This window comes from Vulpes lagopus, chromosome 2 (genome assembly GCF_018345385.1).
Source record: "Vulpes lagopus strain Blue_001 chromosome 2, ASM1834538v1, whole genome shotgun sequence".
In the NCBI taxonomy this organism is placed as follows: domain Eukaryota; kingdom Metazoa; phylum Chordata; class Mammalia; order Carnivora; family Canidae; genus Vulpes; species Vulpes lagopus.
Window position 1 is genome coordinate 19,404,881 of NC_054825.1, and position 19,952 is coordinate 19,424,832.

The window sequence follows — 19,952 nt, forward strand, 5'->3', positions numbered from 1 at the left end:
AGCCCTGGAGCATTTCAGTCCAGCAGGGCTGAGATTAGCTCCAAAGGTGTTAGGGTTAGGGGTTATAGGGCAAGGGCTAGAAGCCAAGACTTCACGCTTCGTGGCCAATGTTCTTCACTTTGTGAAATCCCCACTTGGATTATGCAGATTGAGGTGCACAAGGTGAAGGAAATGCAGCCTCTCTAGTGCGAATGGAATTCTTTCCAAGGCATCTGTGGAGGGAGTGGTGAAAACGAAAGGCTTGCAGAGAGCAAGGCCTCAAGCCAAGCCTTGGAGGTGACATGTTTAGAAAGAGCCAGGCTCCCCTGGGCTAGGCTGCCATCTTGCTATTTGTGGACATGGTGCCTGAGAGGGGAGCTGGCCAGCTCTTTGGGTCCCCCAGAATTGAGGGGTATGTTTAGAATTCCCACATCAGGTCCTGATTAGGAAAACAGGCCCCAAGAGTTAGGCTGGGACAGAGGCCTCAGCAGGTGTGGGAAGAAGTCAGTATTGCTCCTACCTTCCTCCAACAGAGGAAAACAACTGAGTAGGCAAGTTGATACAGCCTTGGACTTAAACCCACTCACTCACTGAGGGAATTCCCTGGCAGAATTAGTTCCAAGGGTAAAAAAGAAGGGGGAGAGACAGGCCTGTATGGTGAACTGTCACCTAGTTCACTTCTCTGTTCCTCGGGCATTTTTCCAAATTTTACTGTTTCTGCCATGTGCCAGGCACTAGGAGGTTGACCACAAGCTTGGCACTCGGGTTTGCTACAATCAAGGCCTTGAGCTTTAAGGGACCTTCGGGATCCTCTAGCTCATTTCACTGATGAGGCATCTGAGGTTCAAGGAGACCACCTTGCCCAGGTTTGTGGGAGTGAAGAGCTGTGAGTGGGTGGATGCTCTGACCACCTCTTCATGTGGCCGGCGCCTAAGGACTCCTACTGCAAGGGAGCTTAGGGAAGCCTCTCAGTTGGAAAGCAATATTCTGTATCCCTAAGACCACCAGCTCTCAAGCAGACACGCAGACTCACGCCTACAGTAGCATGTCCACCATCACCCTAGTGCTCACCTGGAAAGAGTGTTTGGATCCAGTGAAAGAGGCTGGGTCCTCACCTAAAAGTACTCCTACCTTATTATCCCAACTTACCAGCATGAAGAAGTGTTTTCTTTTAATCTTTTTATTTTGCACTATAAAAAAACAACACCCAGTAACATACTGCTTTTCTTCACATTCATATGGATTTTAGGAAATTATTGCCTTTTCCCCTGGAGAGAGAAACTACAGACAAAAAAAGTACCACATTACAAAATCTGCAAACCCCAGAAGTCCACAGCCTGAAGACAACCCCCAGGGGTAGGGAAGAAAACATGTGTCACAAGAGACAAGACGAGCACACATTAAGGAAAGCAAGCTGGGGAAACGACCAGTTCAATGCCAGTGACCCGGACACAGCGGGTCCCTTTTACTCTTGGCACCCACAGCCACCCCCTCAAAGGGGTGATTTTTGGTCTAAGGTCTGAAGAGCTCTTTTCGAATGACACAAGAGATGCTTTGAGGAGGGGGGTGACGAGAAAGGTTCAAGTATGAATAAGAATCATGCGAAGTCCAAAGTTAGGGAAGAACCCCCAGTGGAAAGGACACCCAGACAGGTCAACGTCTTGCTACTTTAACCACCTGCCTTCACACGGGACCCAAGAGGGAGTCTCAAAACCATGTGAGGGTTCAAATAAGCATCTCGATCTTGTCCCTCCACACCCTGGAGGGGTTATTTTCCTGACTGGGTGGTGATCAGCTTATGCCCTGAAGCAAGAGACAGATGCAGAGACTGCCAAAGTTAAAAAAGTAAGGTGGAAATTGTGCTTCCTTCAGAACAACTTGGCTTCGTAACTGCCTTTTCTCTTGGTCTAGCAACTGCTCTCTCCCACGTTGCTGTGGGTATTTATTGCCTTGCGCTTGAAATGAAAAGGCGAGCTTGGAGGTGCAGGGCCTGGGCGGTCCTGAGAGGGCAGGGGGTCTGGAAGTACAGTAGTCGGCACGTGCTGTGCTCTCATAATGGCTTGGCCTTCCTTCGGTCCCCAAAACCTATCCCCACTGTACATGTGAAGTTCGTTTGCAAGCCTGGTGACCACTCACTGTCCCACTGGGGTGGCGGGCCAGTGAGGTGTTCAGTATTGCACAGGTATGAAATGTCCACGAGTTTAAAAAAAGCAGAATCACAGTTGTTCTTGGGGCTCAGCTGCTTCCCCCATCCTGGTTTTAGCAGGATGTGGCCGTGGCCATGGGGCTCCTGCCGAGCTCTGAGACTGTTGAGTGGGTGGGCATGGGTGCCAGCACCGAGGTAGGGAACGTGCAGTAGGAACCCTGCATGTCAGGGCTCAGTGTCTGCAAATGGGCGAGGAATGAAGAGCCGGCTGCCTCCCCTTGGCAGGAAGGAGCCTGAGGCGTGGAAGGTAGGATCTCAGACTCATACTGCAGGAGCTGGCCCATGAAGCCAAAGTTGGGCGAGACCACACTCCTCCGCTGCTTGATGTAATCGAAGGCATCCTTCAGGCGGAACTGCTTGGCCTTCATGAGGTAAGCCATACAGATGGTGGGCGAGCGGGAGATCCCAGCCTCGCAGTGGACCAGGACCTTGCCTCCCTTTTCCCTGACACAATCTAGAAGGAAGAAAAGACAGTGAGGAGGTGTTGGGACTGAAACCCAAAGGCAATGCCAAAGATACAAGAATTAAACACAAAAGTGACCTAGTTATCAAAACATCACATCTGCCCAAAGGTGGAGGTTCCCACAGAGTCTAATGCTCATTGGCAGGGACAGAGCTTTTGGGGTCCCAGGAGAGTCTATCCCCATGTGGGACCTCTCTAATCTTTAGAGGTGCTTCCCTGTTCTCCAGGATACTTGCATAGATTTTGCCCCTGAAGGTGCTAGACTGGAGTAATAATCCCTTCCTGGAGATGCCATCCTAACTTGGTTCCTGAAATGGGTTTCAAGAGGCCACTAGAAAATCCTTGACATTGCATGCAAATCTACTGGGTATGTATATTTTCCTGAGATGGTCGCAGGTTTAAAGACTGGCTCAGAAAAGCAATTCCTGCCTCTTGGGATCTGATTCTCATAGGAAGCACCTAGCCCCACCCCTCCTGCTAGAGGCCTACCAGCCTCCCTGGGCACCCTATCTGGCTGTGCCAGGGCGAGATGTTTGGCTCAGCTCCCAGAGTTCCCACCACCGAACGTCCAATGAATAGTGCACAGCCACTAATTACAGCCCTGGCTAAGTGACGCTTACTAGACCAGGGGATTGAGATGGCTTTCGCAAACTCCATCTTGCACAACAATGGGAGACACTGCTGTAAATCTACCACCACGAGTTAGCATTCTTTAGCTCAATATGTCAAGGGGGTGGCCTCCTTTTCTGTTCCACTCCTCCCCCCACCCCGGAAGAATTACAACAGTTAAAAAGGAGGGGCAAAAGGTTACACATATATGTACACATCAATTAAAAACCACAAAAAAAAACAGTCTTTCCAATTCCCTGTCTTGCTAGTGAGGAAACTATTACAACATCACAACACAGGAAGTCTGATGTACCTGGCACTGTGAAAGGCCACAGTACACAAAAACATGTAAGATTCTTAAGGGCAAATCAAGTCAGCTCCCTTACCTCCCTCCCTCCCTCCCCAAGTTCACAAGTTTGAAAAGATCAATTTGGATCAAGTTAGGGAGGAACCCTGGAGCTTCCCCAACAGAACCCAAGTCCCAAAGGCCATACTCAGTGGAGCTCATTAGAGGTACCCCCAATTTAGTCTGACTCAAAAAAACTTCCTGTAAATTTGTTCAACCCTCAACCCTTAGGATTGTAGGGTCAGGACTCCCGATTTCCCTTTGCTCCTTGTAGACTAGCTTTTCATTGCCCAGTGACATGTCCAAGAAAGCAAAGGGCCTAGAGTTGCTTCTGTTCTACCCCTCAGGACCTGTCTTCCACGTGGCCTTCCACGTGGAAGGGCCCTGGGAAGGTGCCAGTGCATGGTATGGGCTCAGTTCCCCCTTTCACCAGCAGGGCAAGGAGTCTGAGGAAAAGCATCCTGTGCTTTCAAAAGGCTGTGGGGGTTTGTGTGGTTGTGTACATAATACACAGGATGGGGAGGGAGGCTTCTGAGAAATGGATGGGGGCGGGTTTCATGAGCTCACGCAGTAGCTATCTAGGTAATTAAATAACAGGCAGAGAAGGGCAAGGCATTCCCAGGGTCAGGGAGACAACGTCAAGGGTTTCCCATTCTGAACCTATCATTTGGGCTGCTTCTCAGAGATCCAAAGGAAACCTCTCAGCCCAGAGGCTCAGAGCCCCAGGACAGGCTTAGCCCTCTGCCTCTGGTGACTTTCCCAACGGGTTTCCTGTAGAGGAGAAACCACGTGTGATGAGCACAGGGCTCACCATGTGGCTGAAGGGCTCTTCTTAATTGCTACCTGCCCTAAATAGTTATTGCTGTGCCCAACACCTGCATTTCTGTGTTTCCCCCTCTAAAAGCCCTCAAGTCAAGGTAAGGAAAAATCACGTCTCAGCTTCAACCTCCATGCATGTTAAATGGAAAGGGGAGGACAGGCCACAAGGTTGGGGAGTGGTGCTTGCAAATCAGAAATGGAAAAAAGTCAGCCTAGCCACCGAGGTGGGAGGAATTGGGGGTGTGGGGGAAGCTGTCAAATAAGGGAACAATCCAGGCTAGGCTGAAGAGACAGAAACCCAAAGCCCAAAGCCCTTTCCAGACAGAGACCAGAGGTTTCCAGGCCTGCACAGGGGAGCGAATGATAACTGCCTAATACAAGGCATAAGAGATGCCAACTTCTCTGTGCACAGAGCATGGAGCTTGATCAAATGCTATCCTTAATCCAAAATTAGCTGAAAATGCAAAACAAATTGCCCCTAAAGCAGTCTGCCAAAAACTGTGAAAAGCTGCCAGGGCCCTCAGGGCTCAGTGTGTAACTGGTGCTCTCTCAATCCTTCTGTTTGCTTTTTAAAAATACCCCAACCTACGTAGAAGCACAGTTAGGATGGTTCTTTCCCTCCCTTGCTTCCCTGGCGTGGAGCATTACGCACGGACACACTCTGCTTCCCGCCCAGCTAGGGAAAATAACAAGAGCAGCAGTGAGTGTTGCCATAAAATTATATTAATTCATTTATCTTGCAAATTAAAGCTCCTATTAATAGTAACTTGAATCCTCCCCTCTGCCTCTTTGGTGGCTGCATCTCTTCCTGGCCCCAACGCCTGGTGGTTGCAGATACGAGACACTTTTCTTCTTGGCAAAGGGAGCCTCCATCAGTACCTCAAAACCAAGAACAGGTGCCCCTTTGGGACACCCCCAAATGACTGAACCTACCAATGAAGTCAATTGCTTCTTGAAAGTGGGAGCTAATGTCGGCTGTGTGGCTGTCTTCCACAGGGATCCATTTGTAGTGTAGGTGGGTCGTGCAGGACTCGGAAATCCGCCGTGAGACATTCAGCAGGGCCGTGATGTGCAGGTTGGCGAGGAACTCGCACTTGGATGCATGGTAGGCACTTCCAAGGTAGAGGAATGGAAGGATTTCGACGGGGCCGCCCTGGAAAGAAGGGCGAAGGAAACATTGGATTAACTCACTCCTTTAGGAGAGGAAACAAAACAACCCTGACCTACTTGTCATTAAGGTGGGAGGTTCCCTTTCTGGTTTCCAGGTAGAGTTCAGAGCCAGGGTAGTTGAACCAGGAGTGTGGGTGGAGCCTCCATCCTGGCCGACTTTCTACCCGACATTGCTGCCTTGTGACTCAGTGATGGCAAAGCCCACACAGCAAAGATTTTCATTTACTTATACATATTGAGGCGAGAGGACATGCTAACAGCCTTCCTGTGCTGATAAGGATGAGAAGATGTGCGTGACGGGAAGAACTGAGAAGCTTACACTCAAGTTCTAGCTGCTCCGACAGCACCAGGGCAAGTCTTCTAACTGTGGGGCAGCCTCGGTTTCTTTCTAGATGAAACAGATGTCAACAAGACGAGTACCTCCACTTTATAGCCCCGATGTTCCTACAGTGTTATTTCATCAAACCTAGAGTATGGATGATTGGTCCTAACATACATTTGGGTTTCAGAGATGTTAAAATGTGCCCCAAAGGGGTGCCTGGGTGGCTCAGTGGTTGAGCATCTGCCTTTGGTTCAGGTTATGATCCTGGAGTCCTGTGATTGAGTCCCACATCAGGCTCCCCATGGGGAGCCTGCTTCTCCCTCTATGTCTGTGTGTCTTATGAGTAAATAAAATCTTAAAAATAAATAAATAAAATGTGCCCCCAAGAAAGGATGCTTCTTGGAAGTGGAAATGACCACTGTTTTACCTAGAACCCTTAAAGAAAAGCTATTAAGCCAAGGGGAGAGGGGTTTCTCCTACCCCTGATCTTCCTCACGTGGGGCTGAGCATTTGTGAGAGATGCTGACATCATCACCCTTTTGGAAGGCCACCCACACACCAGGTTTCCAGTGAAGGAGGATCCCAATTAGAAGCAGAGACCATCTACCCTGAGGCAAAGTTAAAAAGAACAACAGCTTGCCGGTCAGACTCTGGCAGTGTTAGCACCTCCAGGGTGGCAAGAAAAACCCAAGTTAACTGCAACAATGGGAGAGTCTAGAAATTTAGAAACACTGGGGTTGGGGGGACAGTGGCTGTGTCTTTGGGAGCCTTTCTCCCCTCATCCACCCGCTTCCCGTATTTCCATTTCCTGTCCTGGAATAAAAGCAGAATGGAAACTGCCAGACCCGTAACAGGGAAAGGGGCATAGGACGAGGGGAAGGTAGAAGAAGGTACCCCCTTCTTCTCCTGCCAGCAAAACGCAATTTGCAAATTACCTGGCATGCGGTGTGTGCTTTTTCTTTCCTGAGAAAAAGTGTTTAAGCAAAGGCCAGTTTGGCCACTTGGGGGAAGTTATAGAGGAGTTTACAAACTCCTCTGTAACTCTAGTTTACAAAAGATAGAGTAACAACCAGTATATACATATATTTTTTTAAGTAGACTCTGCACCCAGTGAGGGGCTCAAACTCATGACCTTGAGATTAAGACCTGGGCTGAGATCAAGAGTCTGATGCTTAACCGGCTGAGCCCCTCCAGGTGCCCCATCTGGACTTAACACTTCAGATGTACCTACATGGATGTCTCCCTCTCTTTAGTGCCTGGAAAACACTGACACAACAGGCCTGGGATCTTATCCAATTACTTCTAAAGCCTAAAACAACAACCCCCTGAAACCATGTATCTTTCTTTTTCTGATCCCTCTGTTTAGACTCCAGAGGAAGAAACCAATGGCCTTCAGAAACCCCAAAGGTTAATGCGAGCTTGCCTGGCTTCTCTCAATGCGAACGCGCTTCTAAGAAATAGCACTCATAGCACTCGGGGGTTCCCCAGATGAACCCTAGAGACACATCAGGGCCTCCCCAGTCCTCTCTTGGCCAAACGTCTGCTATGCCTTTACATCCTGACAATTCTTGTTTCTCTTTCACTTTCTGTGAAGCGAGGGTAAACCACCCAAACAAACAAAAAACAGAAATCCAGTGAAGCCACATGCCCATAACTTGAATGTTAAGGGTTCAAAAATTAAAAAGTAAATAAATAAATAAATAAAATACACTGTATTTTTTTAATAAAGGAAAACAAACAAAATAATAACCCTGGCACCTTGCCAAGCTAACAGACTTCCTAACCAAGGATCCCATTCAAGGAAAGCCACTTGGCTTTACTGGGAAGTTTATTCCCAGGGGCAGAGCTCTGCTCATGACAGGCAGTCATTTTAGACAGCATCCAGGCATCTTCCTTCTTTAGGATTGTGATATGCAATTATTTTGGGGGGAAAACCTGAAAAGATCCTTCTACCAACTCAGGTGCCCAGAATGGCCCCTTTCCAAAAGGAATTCTGCTTCTGTGGAAAACAGAACAAGGCCCTGAAAAGAATCAGAGTTAAGAGAAGGGAGGAGTTCTGGGTCTACTGTTACCAGGAGCCCAGCTACAGGATTCTTTGCAAAGAGATCATCTCTGCTGTGAGATACATTTTTTCCTCCCCCTCTATAAAATAGGAAGGTGGGCTTCGCGCTCTGGTTTCTGCCAGATTTAGATCCTTGCCCGCCTTTCCCTCATCCTCCAGCACTGGAGGGAAACCCTGATTGAGTCTTCCACATTTTCAGCCTTTAAAGAGTTGCTGGAAAGTAGAATACTTTGAAGGAAAAAACCCCACATATTTGTAGGAGCTTGAAATTCTCTACGGTGTCTCTTGATCTTCTCTGGGCTTCAGAATTTATGGAATTGTAAGCACCAGAAACCCTTGGGGCCTGCTTCGCCATCCAAATAGCCATCCATTCCCCCAGCCCTGTTTCGGTTAAAAATAACAATAAGACACATCTTGACAGGTCCTAGGTTGTTGTGCAGAAACTGCAGAGCATGAACAATTACAAAGATTAACACAGGAAGCCTGAAAGTCAGCTCTGAAACATCTTCAGGGAAACCTAAACTAGTATTTTGAAGCCTCTCTGCACTTCCGAGGCCAGCTAATCATAATGTATCTTTCACTTCCCCTTTTCTCCAGAAGCTGTCAAGCATCCTGTGGCTCGGTTTGCTCTTGTCAGCTTGTTTGCTGGAAAGAAGCCCATTTACTCTTGGATGGAAACTCAACTTGGCAAGCCATAGCTCTCTGAAGCTAGAGGGCTCTGCCAACACTCTGATCCACAAAAGAACGAACCAGTGCCACCGAGCGAGTGGGGAGAGGAAGAGCCAGGGGGCCGAGGAAGGAACAGAGTCAGCAGCCAAGACAGTACTTCCACACCACTTACCTGGTCGTAGGCTGGCCTGTAGCTGATGCTGAGCACTGGTTTCCCACACTGGCTCATGAGGGCTTTCTCAGTGTCAACCTTCTCTTGTGAAATGGGTTGTACATCCACACAACACTCAGGATATTCAGAGTAGAAAGTCTCATATCCCCCTGCAAGGGGTTAAAAAAAAAAAAAAAAAGATAGATGTTAAGCATTGATTTCTCAGGCTTTCAGAAAATGTCCAGAATTAATCAATACCCTCAGTGTGGAAGAGTCAAGAATATTAAGCTAACATAGATTCTGGTCTTATAAAATAAAAATTGAGCCCAACCAATGAATAGCTTTAAAACAGAAATGGGCCACACACACACACACACACTCGCTCTTCTAAAAAGTTATAGTTCAGAGAGGCAATCATTAACTTTTTGTGTCTATCAGAAGCAGCTGAAAGGAAATCTGACATCTGGCAAATATTAACCAAATCCCTCCAGAAAACAAAAGCTATTTTCACTCGTTTGTCTAAAATGCAGGTGTGATTATGCAGAATTTCATTCATTTGCAAGAGACGCCTAAATTGGTCAGTTTTATCCCTGGCCCATTAGCTCTGAACTGGATTATGGATGGAACCCCCTCTATTCATAAGGGAATGGGGGCTAATATGAGGTTTAAACTAAGAGCAATTAAACAGCCCTGCCCTTTCTCACTCCCAAGGTGCTAAAGAACACTGCTGATAATCCTCTCTATAGGTCCAATTTTGAGTAATCAATCTAATTACCCTCCAAACCAAACTAGAGGCACGAGGCCCTTAGAACTTAATTCTCAGTCCCAATAAGTAAAAACTCTCTCCCCCTCAAGACTACCTACCCTCCCTTTCTACCTTATTAACTTTCCCTTCTGATCTTCCCCAAAACATGTCCTCAGATAAGAACTACCGGCAGGTAGGACTCTGTAAAAATCCTTTATATTACATTTAAACTTCTCCAGATGGGAAAGTTCAGGTAAAAGCTACTGTGACCAAGGCACACAAACTTGGGTATATTAAAGCAATCTCAGGCCCAGCACTCAGTAGGAAAAGAACCAAATGAAAAACATGCCAAGTGCTACCAGGTGAATAGGCCAGCCGTCACTTGGGGAAACCCTCACTCCCAATCCAAAAGGACCTAAGGGGCTTCTGAGAGCCCCCAAAAAACCCTTCTATATTTTTCTAACCCGAATAATTCACTTAGGGTCAAATCATTGATTAAATATGCATCCTGAGACTGTGTATTTTCCACAAAGTCCCCTCTTTCTTCTGTCTCTGGGTGTTGTGATCGCCCCACAGTGGTTTTAAACCCCTGCAGTAGACAAATGGTTAATGGATAGCATGGCGGTCTCCAGCTCCCTCCCAGAAGCTGCAGCCAATTCCTAGAATGAGTCATCTTGCCATTACTGCTTCCTCCCAGCCTTGCTGGAACTGCCCCCGCCCCCATGAGTACACTCCAATCTCCTCTGTGGTCACTTCAACAAAAAGCCCAATGGGCCTCCCCAGATCAGCTTCTGGTCCTCCCAGTCATGACAGGAGCCCACATGTCAGAGAATGACTGAGGTGGAAGGCAGTAGTGTTTGTGGCTTAGCTTCCCCCTCCCCTCACTGTAGCCCCTCGTCCCTTTCCCTCCTGGGCGGCCCTTTCCCTCCTAGGAGGCAGAGAGAATGTTCGAATTAGTGACCCACAGCTTTGTTGAAAGAGGTGACCCTCGTTAGTAAATCACTTCCTGTGCTTGGGCCTCCAATGTTTTGGGTTCCAGGAGACAGAGTGATATGGGATGGGAATCAGGAGTAAGAGTGGCCCAGGCCCTCCCCAACTTTCCCAAGAATGAGGCTTGGGAAAGAGAAGCCTTCAGGCCACCACATCTCGTCTTTAAATAGCACACTTAAGAGATGGCTGTCAGGACAGACAGGAGGTGCGGGTGTGGGCTGGGTTCCGCCTGCCTGTTGACAAAATAAGGCAGGCAAGCCAAGAGTCTCAGTGTAGTTGAGGGACAGATAAACAGGATCCTGTCTCTTCAAGCTGGGGTCAGGAGTCCTTCAGATTAGGTGGTGGTCTCTTTCACCCAGTCCCCTCAGAGGCATGGACAGACAGATCATTCTTCCTTGGTGCCTCACTCTTGAGTTGCCAGAGCTGTGGCAATTCTTTCAGCTGCTTCAACCCTCTTCAGAGTGATTCCGCTTTTGATCACTGCTGCATGACCAGGGGAACAGAGAAGATGTATGGACACTGTATATAAATACACAGTGACAATGCCATTCAGTCATCTCATTTTAGTGTTATTTGGGGACGGGGGGGGGGGGGGGGGGGGGGTGCGGTGTGTGGAGGCTAAAGGAAAGTATGAAAGGCATTGCCCCCAAGATCTGAAATGCCACTAGACTAAAACCTGAATTCATATCTGGCCATGATGTAGAAAAGTAAATAAAATTTTTCTTGGGCAACGACTTAAGTTTTGTATTGTTGAAACAGTGAGTATCCAGCAATTTCTACTGAAATTTAAAAGGCACACGACGATCAACCTGGCAATTCTCAGAATTTTACTGAAAGATAGTACACACACCAAGCGTTTGGACAAAAATATGCCCTACCACACTGCCTCAAATAGTGAGGTTGAAAGAAACCTACTGGCTACCAGTAGAGAACTGGTTTAAAAAGTAAAATGGACATGTATGCTCGGATATGGACAAGTCTCCCAAAATCTAGTTAAGTGAAAGAAGCAGGAACTGGAAATATACAAAACCATCCTCTTTTTTAAAGATACTCATGGAAAATTAGCTTGTCTAAAGATGAACAAAAAAAAGTTGGTGGCTGTCTCTGGAGAGTGCAACCAGGCCCAATGGTGTGCAGAAGACACTTTTTTCACTTTTTTATAAAAGCATTTGTGCTTTTATAATATTACTTGTTTATGTTACTCTCAAAAAAATTTTTTTAGACATGAATTTTCCCAAGATGTGAGTCTATAGAGCTCCTTCTTTCCTGTGGCAGTAACTTCTACTAAACAGTCAGCATGCCCCCCCCAACTCCCCCAGAGGGGTAGGGAGCAGAGGCAGGACCCGGAGGGGTTTCCTGGAACATTTCTTTCATGCTACAGGGGAGGCAGTAGCTTTTCCTGTACCCGTTACTAAGAACAGGACACAAAACCACATCAGGAAAAAAAAGAAATCCCAGGCTAAGTGCGAAAACTTCTGCAGAGCTGGGAGGGCATCTCTCCATCCCCTGCAAGCTGAGATGACCATCTTCTGCTTGTCATCTCCCTAACAGGAATAAACAGGGGACAGTCTGTAAGAGGTGCTAATGGAGGTGGGGGCTGCACGTGTGATCTCCTGGCCTAGAGTGTGTGAAATTCCCCAAACTGCATGGTTTTAAAACAGGGCCCTAATCCTCAGCTCACTGCATCCGAGTTCTGAACCACATCCCTGCTGTGTCTCAAGGAGTCGGCAACAGGGTTGGCAGGGCCTTGGGGCACAGCTCGGCTGAACTCTCATCTCTGCACTGTGGACTAGGTCTTCTACACATCGGAGATTACAAAGGACTCAAGACAAGGCGCGAGAAGTCATAGGAAGGGATCCAGAAATCAAAGCTCTGTAGTCTGAAAGTAAGTCACCCGCTCACTACGAGGCTCAGAAGTCAAAGTCCTCTCTCCAGCAGGTGTAATGGGCGGACTCGTGGGGCACCTTCTGGGGCGACTCAGACCAAAGGCGACGGAGTCCCTTTGGCCACCAGCCCGCTGCGCCTCTCCCAAATCCCGGCTCGCCGGCCGGCCGCCCCCCACCCCTGGCAGCCGTCAGGGAGCCAGCCCCGGGGATGACCTGGGGGCCAGGGGCGGGGGCAGTTAAGGGAAGGGGCAGGAAGAGTGGGAAGGCTGTCGGTTCCAAATGGAGCTAGAGAAAGACCTGGGAGGGGAGACGGGGAGGCCGGAGGAAAACAATAAAAAGCAGTAAAATGCAGTGGAAAGGAAGGGGAGGGGCTGGCCAGGGTCAAAAAGGCAAGAGGGGTCGGCGAAGACTGCCAGGCACACGTTAACTGTGCAGGCGGGAGGAAGGGGGACGCCGCGGCGCCACGCTCCGGGGGGGGGGGGGGGGCGGGGGCGCGACCCGCCGATCCCGCCAGATGAGTCCCGGAGCAAGGCTCGGAGCCCGGCCCCCGCGAGGGCGGCTACGCCGGCGAAGCTGGGCGCGCGCGGCACGAGCCGACGGCCCCCGCCGCGGGACCCCCCCACCCCCGCCCCGGGCCGACCGGCTGCCCGGAGCTTTCGAGGAACGCGGGTGGGAGGGCGAGGCTGCGCGGCTGGCACGGGCAGCGGCCTCCGCGGCGCGCGTCAGCCCTGGGTGCAGACTGCGGGGGGCGGGGTGGCGGGGGGGGCGGGGGGGGCGCCCCGCACGAGGAGCGCACCGGAGCCCCCCCCCCCCGGGCCCGCGGGCGGGGGGGGCGGGGGGGGCGGGGGCCGGGCGCCGGGCGCCCCGACGCGCTCACCTTTGAGGAAGTAGACCCGCGGGCCGGCGGGCAGGCAGGCGAGCAGCGAGGTGAGCACGACGCGCGCGGCGCTCTCCTCGCGCAGCTTCTGCCAGTGGCGGCTGCCCTGGTCCAGCACCACCACGGCCGCCACGCCGCCGCCGCCCTCCTGCAGCAGCCGCGCGCGCGCCGCCTCGTCGGGCAGCACGTAGCGCGCCGACACCGCGCCGCCGCGGGCCCGCCGCAGCACCACCGAGTTGAGGTTGACGTTGAGCGAGCCGCGCACGCTCGAGGCGGCGAAGGCCAGGTAGGGCCGGCAGTCGAGCACCACGCAGCGCGCCGCCGCCTCCTTGCGGAGCATCTTGCGCAGCTGGCGCCCGTCGAGCGACGTGACCTTCATGCCGCGCGCCCCGTAGGTGCCCCGGCGGGGGCCGGCCGGCGAGGCACGGGGCGGCGGCCCGCGAGGCTGCGGCCGCGCCACCGACCGCCCGAGCCCGGCGCCGGAGCCGGAGCCGGAGCCGGAGCCGGAGCCGGAGCCGGAGCCGGAGCGGCCGCGCAGCTCTTCTTTCCCGCGCCGCGCGCTCGGCAGCCGGCCCGGCCACTCGCCGCCCCAGAAGCCGGGGATTCCGCCGGCAGCGCCGCGTTTTATGTGAATGAGTGTGCGCCCCGTGACGTGGCTGCCCATATAAGGCCGGACGGGGCCTCGCCCCGCCCCCTGGCGGCTGGCCCCGCCCCCGGGAGCGGGCCGGAGGCGTGGGGCGGGCGCGCGGCCTTAGTCAGCCGGCAGGAGAGGAAGTGGAAGGCGCCTCCCTCGGCTCTGCGGCCGGCGCGGGCTCACTCACTCGCGCATCACCGGGGCCGCCGGCGGGTGTCAGGAGCGCCGTGAGGCCGAGGTGACCCACGCTGTGCGGGAAGAGGGGGCGGCGGGGGGGCAGGGCCTGGCGCCGCGCGATCCGCCTGGGAGTCTCCTACACGTCGGTGCCGAGGCTGCTGGGGCCGAGCCGGGGCACGGAGCGAGCCGGGCCGAGGGCAGCCCCCCCCCCGCCCCCGCCTGTGCCCCCGGGGCAGCCGGTGCGGGAGCCTGGGCTTCCCCGAGGCCTGACGCGGGAACGACGTGCTTCGCGCTTCGCCTCTAGGGATGAGTTACGGTGTCGGTGACCCTTGGGGTGCGGGCACGGCCACCTTCTGCTGGGTTCCTTATACTGTTTCCTCCACGTTTCTGTGCGCTTGACGTTTTCTGTAATAAAGGTAACCTCGGGGATCCCCGGGTGGCTCAGCGGCTCAGCGCCTGCCTTCGGCCCGGGGCCTGATCCTGGGGTCCCGGGTTCGAGTCCCGCTCGGGCTCCCTGCGTGGAGCCTGCTTCTCCTCCTGGGTCTCTCATGAAAAAATAAAATCTTAAAAAAGAGTAAAATAAAGGCAACCTCAAAGTCAAAATGGAGAGAAGAGCCAGCAGTTTCTCTCCCCAGATGGATTCTGCCCTCAAAGGATGGGCAGTCCTTTTTTCTCTGTAACACTTAACAATAATGAGAATAATTGTGTTTTTTTTTTTTTTTTTATTTTTGAGGAGCCGTCTTCTGGCCCCTGGAAAATCTATCACGGAATCGGCTGCAGCGTCAACGTGCATCCGTTGACGGAGCTCAGTCCAGGCAACTGTCCAGGTGGCTTCTGGATTTGGGGGATTATCTGTGGATCAAGCCTAATCCCAGGCTGTCTGCTCCCCAGCAGTCCCCAGCAGCTTCAGGCTTCCCATCCCCAATCTTGGTGAGCTGGGCACGTTCACCCATTCAGCAGGCATTCGTTGAGGGCCAGCTTCGTGCCAGGGCTCCGCTAGCTGCAGGAACAGGTGTGAGGGAACCTGCCTCTACTCTCCAGCTTGGTGACCCACCATTTTCGTTTTATTAGCTGGAGCAGGGAGGGAGCTGCTCAGTACAAAACAGCCTGCCTCCACGAGAAAGGTGCTTGTTTACTACAGACACAGGAGAATGAGGTTTCTAGAAGGAAGCAGAGATCAAATTCTGAAATCAAATGCAATCAAACCGGACGCTAGATAGTTGTTATTGGGTCACAGCTGCATTCAATCTGAGCACTGTCCTGGCCCTGCCCCTGGAGCCCTAAGGAAGATGTGATGTAGGGGGGTTCTCTCTCTTTGGGGTTATTCCCGCCAGCCTTCCCTGCAGTTTGCACCCGCCTCCAGTGTCACCAGCAACATCCACCACCAGATGTTTCAGCCCAGAGCCACACATGTATGGAGCACCCACATGGCCCAGCTCCATGTTGGGTGCTGGACACCGGAGTGAGCAAGACTGGTTGCCCCCAGCCCAGAGAGGAGGCTTGGCACAGCCACAGGCCTCTTTAAGGTCCCGCAGTCAGTATGGAATAGCATCCAGGGTGTGGGGAGTGGGGGGACCTGAGAGGGCCTCCCAGAGCAGGAGAGGAGAGCTGAGGGAAACTTCAAGGAATGAATTGAAGTTAGCCAGGCCACTGAAGGGGGAGGAAGGAAGGCGTTCCAGGCAGAGGAAACTGCTAGAGGTAAAGAAAAAACAAAATGCTGGCTTGATGTGTGCTGGAGGTTTGTGAGAGACTAGGACACTCTGGCATTTATTAGAAAATTAAGCAGGGTCAGGTGACAGAGGGCCTTGTGTGTCATTTAAGGCATTTGGATCTTACCCTCTGGCTGGGGCAGCCCTGGATGAGGTGTCTTACAGTGACCTGGTCGGGGGGGGGGGGGTACATTTATTTGGGAACCTCTGTGAGGCAGCACTGTGGAGGATGGATGTTTTATTTGAGAGTGGGGGTAGGGGTCCAGACTGGAGTCAGGGAGCCAGATAGGAGGCTTTTGTGGGTAATCCAGGCCTGAGCTGATAAGGGCCTGCCGGAACTTGGCAGTGATAGCAGCGATTGGAGAGGCCACACAGATGGGAGAAACATTTAGGAAGTAAATTGCCGGAAGGGTCGGGATGGGGAGACAGAGGGTGACGCCAAGGTTTTCAACTGGGGTAATTGGGTGAATGGTGACACCTTTAGATTAGGGAACCTACAGGAACAGAGCTGGGTGAGTAGCAGCAGGAGGAGAAGGGGCTGAAATTCAGGCATGTTGAGTTAGAGGTGATCAAGGACTACCCAAGGGGGTGCCCAGTAAGCAGCGGGGTGACCTGGCAACCAGTGCAGAAAAGTCATCTGTCAGCCTCTCCACATCCAGCATGATCACCAGATTCCAGGACTCTGCCTTCCAGATTTCTCTTCTGACTTGCCCTTTCCAGTCCTGGGGAAGGGCTTGCTTCGTGGGTGTCTGACCTGTGCAGCTACACAGGGCCCCTGCTTACTTTAATGCTCTGCTGTCACTCTTTTGAAATTCTTTTTTTTTTTTTTTTAATTTTATTTATTTATGATAGTCACACACAGAGAGAGAGAGAGAGGCAGAGACACAGGCAGAGGGAGAAGCAGGCTCCATGCACCGGGAGCCCGACGTGGGATTTGATCCCGGGTCTCCAGGATCGCGCCCTGGGCCAAAGGCAGGCGCCAAACCGCTGCGCCACCCAGGGATCCCACTCTTTTGAAATTCTTGACAACTTTTGGACGAGAAACCTTGCATTTTCTTTTTTGTACCAGCCCCCATAAATTATGTAGCTGGTCCCACCCCTGGCTGTAGTTAAAGGGCCCCATTATCTCCCATGCTGGGCTGTATAGTCGTGTCCTGTTTCCCAATCTCCAAGCTCTCTCCTTGCTCTCTCATCCTCTACAATGTGATCTTTTTAGGCATAGATCTGAGCATAGAGCCCACCTGCTTTGCTCTAAAACCCTCAATGACACCTACGCACTGTCTGATAAAATCCAAATTCCTTAGTGGAACACCAAGGTCCTTCTCGTTCTGGCCAGTTGGCCATAACCCACTTCTAACCTTGTTTCTCTCCTTCCTTTCTGCCCCTCCTCCCCCCCACAACCCAGGCTCTAGTTGCTGCCTATTTCCCAAACTTGCCCAGCATTTTACTGCCTCTGCCCTTCCTACAGTACTATAAGGCCTTCCCCATTCCTTCCCAGAGGGATCCTTCCCCTTCACACACAGCTCCAGAGCTACTGTTGCAACCTCCAAGAAGCTACCCCCTCAATCCCGAGCCTGTTAATCAGTTGCCCTCCTAGGCAGGGGGTGGTGGGGTGGTGTCTCACCTTTGTGCAGTTTCTCCCTCCCCCAACCTGACAGATGAGTGTTATCTGTCCTGCCATTAACCTGCAGTCTCCCAGGCCACACTGAGAATTTATTCCACCAACTGTGACTGCGTCATAACACCTAGCACATGGTAGGAGCTGGATCAGTGTGGTAGAATGGAATTCAGTGCTTGCTGAGACTTGCAGCTGGCTTTTTAGGAAGCACCTGGGAAGAAAGTTGGCCACAGTATGGAAATCAGAGGCTTAGTCCCTGGGTAAGGAGACCAGATAAGAAGCTGTGGACACACTGCCCCCAGGATCAGAAACTGTACTTTATCAACTACAGGCCAGGCAGAAAGAGGAGGGTGTCTGAGATTGGAGCTGTAAATAATTATGCCTGTCCACCCTACTGCTTTGAATGGGGGAAAGGATCGGCTCAGGGGGGAAAAAAGCAGAATTCAAATTAATGCTGTGAGATGTACATGAGGCAGGACCTTGTTCTATTCATACTTCTCTTACCCTTGCCAGGTACTCTCAGAGGGAGACAAGATTTTTTAGGTTTCTTGGTGCTTGTTTGAGCAGTCATCCCAACCTTGAAGCTCTGGTTCATCATTGTGATCTGGGATTCTTACCCTTTGGAGGGTCATGGGTGCCCCTTCTAAAAAAGATGTGGGCGCAGCCCGGGTGGCTCAGCGGTTTAGCGCCACTTCAGCCCAGAGTGTGATCCTGGAGACCGGGGATTGAGTCCCGTGTTGGGCTCCCTGCGTGGAGTCTGCTTCCCCCTCTGCCTGTGTCTGTGCCCCCCACCCTCCTGTCTCTCATGAGTAAATAAATAAAATCTTAAAAAAAATTTTTTTTTTAAAGATGTGGGCCTACAGCATTCAGCTTCCAATGTCAGGGTGTTTCACGGACCTGGGAACTCCTGTGTCTGTGTCTGCTCACTTCAGTCTCAGTAGGAACTTCTAGAATTCTTCCCCAGCCCTGCTTCCCATCCCCCTGCCCATAAGATGGACCCAGATGGCCTGTGGTGATGGATCAGAGAGTACCCAAAAATGCCAGGGAGGAGCCCAGAGCAACCCCAGGGCCAGCCTAAGGGTCCTTTCAGAAGGGTGACTTTGCCTCGCCCCTCTTTGTTTCTGATGATGCAGGTAGCACGTGCTTATTGTGGATAAGGGAAGTGCGGGGAAGTGAAAATGCTGCTGCCCCCCCACCCCCCTTAATAAAAGCACTGCTGTCTCTCAGGCTTATGATCCCAAATCAAGGCTGCCAGACAGGTCTGGATCCTAGACTTGCTTCCCACCATCTTGCATAAAGGAAAAAGCACTGGACTAGGAGTCAAAGATCTGGATTCTTATCCAATCTCCGCTGTAACCAGCTTTTATTCTTGAGTTAATATTTGTAAAATGCTTTTTGTGTAGGGTGGCTATTTTTCTCCCCATGGACCTCTTTCTCCCTTGCCCCCAGGTTTCTTGGAATCAATACAGTGCTTCCTCATAAGTCCAAACAGCACTTGCTGTGTGACTGTTGAGAATCACTCATCCTCTTAGAGCCATGGTTTCCTCTTCTATAAAATAGGGACATTAGTGTCTATTTGTTAATGGTGACTGATGATGACAGAATGTACATAAAGCCGTATGACATGATGCAAGCAAAAGATATTTGTATAGCTGTTGTTGCTAATACTATCCATCAGCAAAGCATTTCCTTGGCCAAATCCTGATGCACTGGGTACATTCGGTTTCCTCTTCTGTAAAATGGGAGTGAAAAGACTTTTCTAATGGCACAGGAAAAAAATATGGGGGTAGGGTATGGCAGGGAAGAGGTGCCTAATTCAGCTGGCAATCAAAGGATTGTAAGATGCCTACAGACTTGTTCTTCTGAAAGTCTACTGAGTACAGGGAAATATGTAAGAGTAAAAATCCCCAGGGCAGCCCCGGTGGTGCAGCGGTTTAGCGCTGCCTGCAGCCCGGGGCGTGATCCTGGAGACCCTGGATCGAGTCCCACATCAGGTTCCCTGCATGGGGCCTGCTTCTCCCTCCGCCTCTCTCTCTCTCTCTCTTGCTCGCTCTGTGGCTCTCATAAATAAATAAAAAATAAAATCTTAAAAAAAAAAAGAAAAGAAAAGAAAAAGGAACAGCGAGGAATCCAGCTCCCTGATTTAAAAAAAAAAAAAAAAAAGAGTAAAAATCCCCAGACCCAGTTATAGTAAGGTAGGAGAGAAAAGAAGCAGTTCACATAATAATTGCAAAATTGGGTGATTTTGAAAATGCTGAGAAATGAAGACATTTTACGAAAAGAGATGGCTAAAGCCTGGAGTATTAGAGTAGGTGAGCCTGGAAGAGGAGTTGAGATCTGACAAATAACCTTGCCAATTCTAAGAGCAAGGACTTGGGAGTGTAACATCCTGAAGTTCAAGTCCCTGGTCTGCATCTTACTGTTGTGTGAACTTGAGCAAGTTATATCACCTTTCTAAGCCACAATTCTCTTATTTAGAGAAAAGAAAAAAAAAAGTGGGGGGAGGGTTATAATAGTACC

At 51.1% G+C, this 19,952-nt stretch overlaps 1 protein-coding gene across 1 annotated transcript; it reads right to left on the minus strand.

The window, feature by feature from the left end:
- Positions 1-1,143: 1,143 nt before the first annotated feature.
- On the minus strand, positions 1,144-13,909 carry DUSP5 (dual specificity phosphatase 5). Its single transcript, XM_041746493.1, has 4 exons — positions 13,295-13,909; positions 8,818-8,966; positions 5,356-5,575; positions 1,144-2,639 (listed from the first exon to the last, which is right to left on the minus strand). Exons 1-4 carry the CDS (start codon positions 13,671-13,673, stop codon positions 2,239-2,241), a joined length of 1,149 nt encoding a protein of 382 aa, XP_041602427.1. The 5' UTR covers positions 13,674-13,909; the 3' UTR covers positions 1,144-2,238.
- Between the last annotated feature and the right edge of the window lie 6,043 nt (positions 13,910-19,952).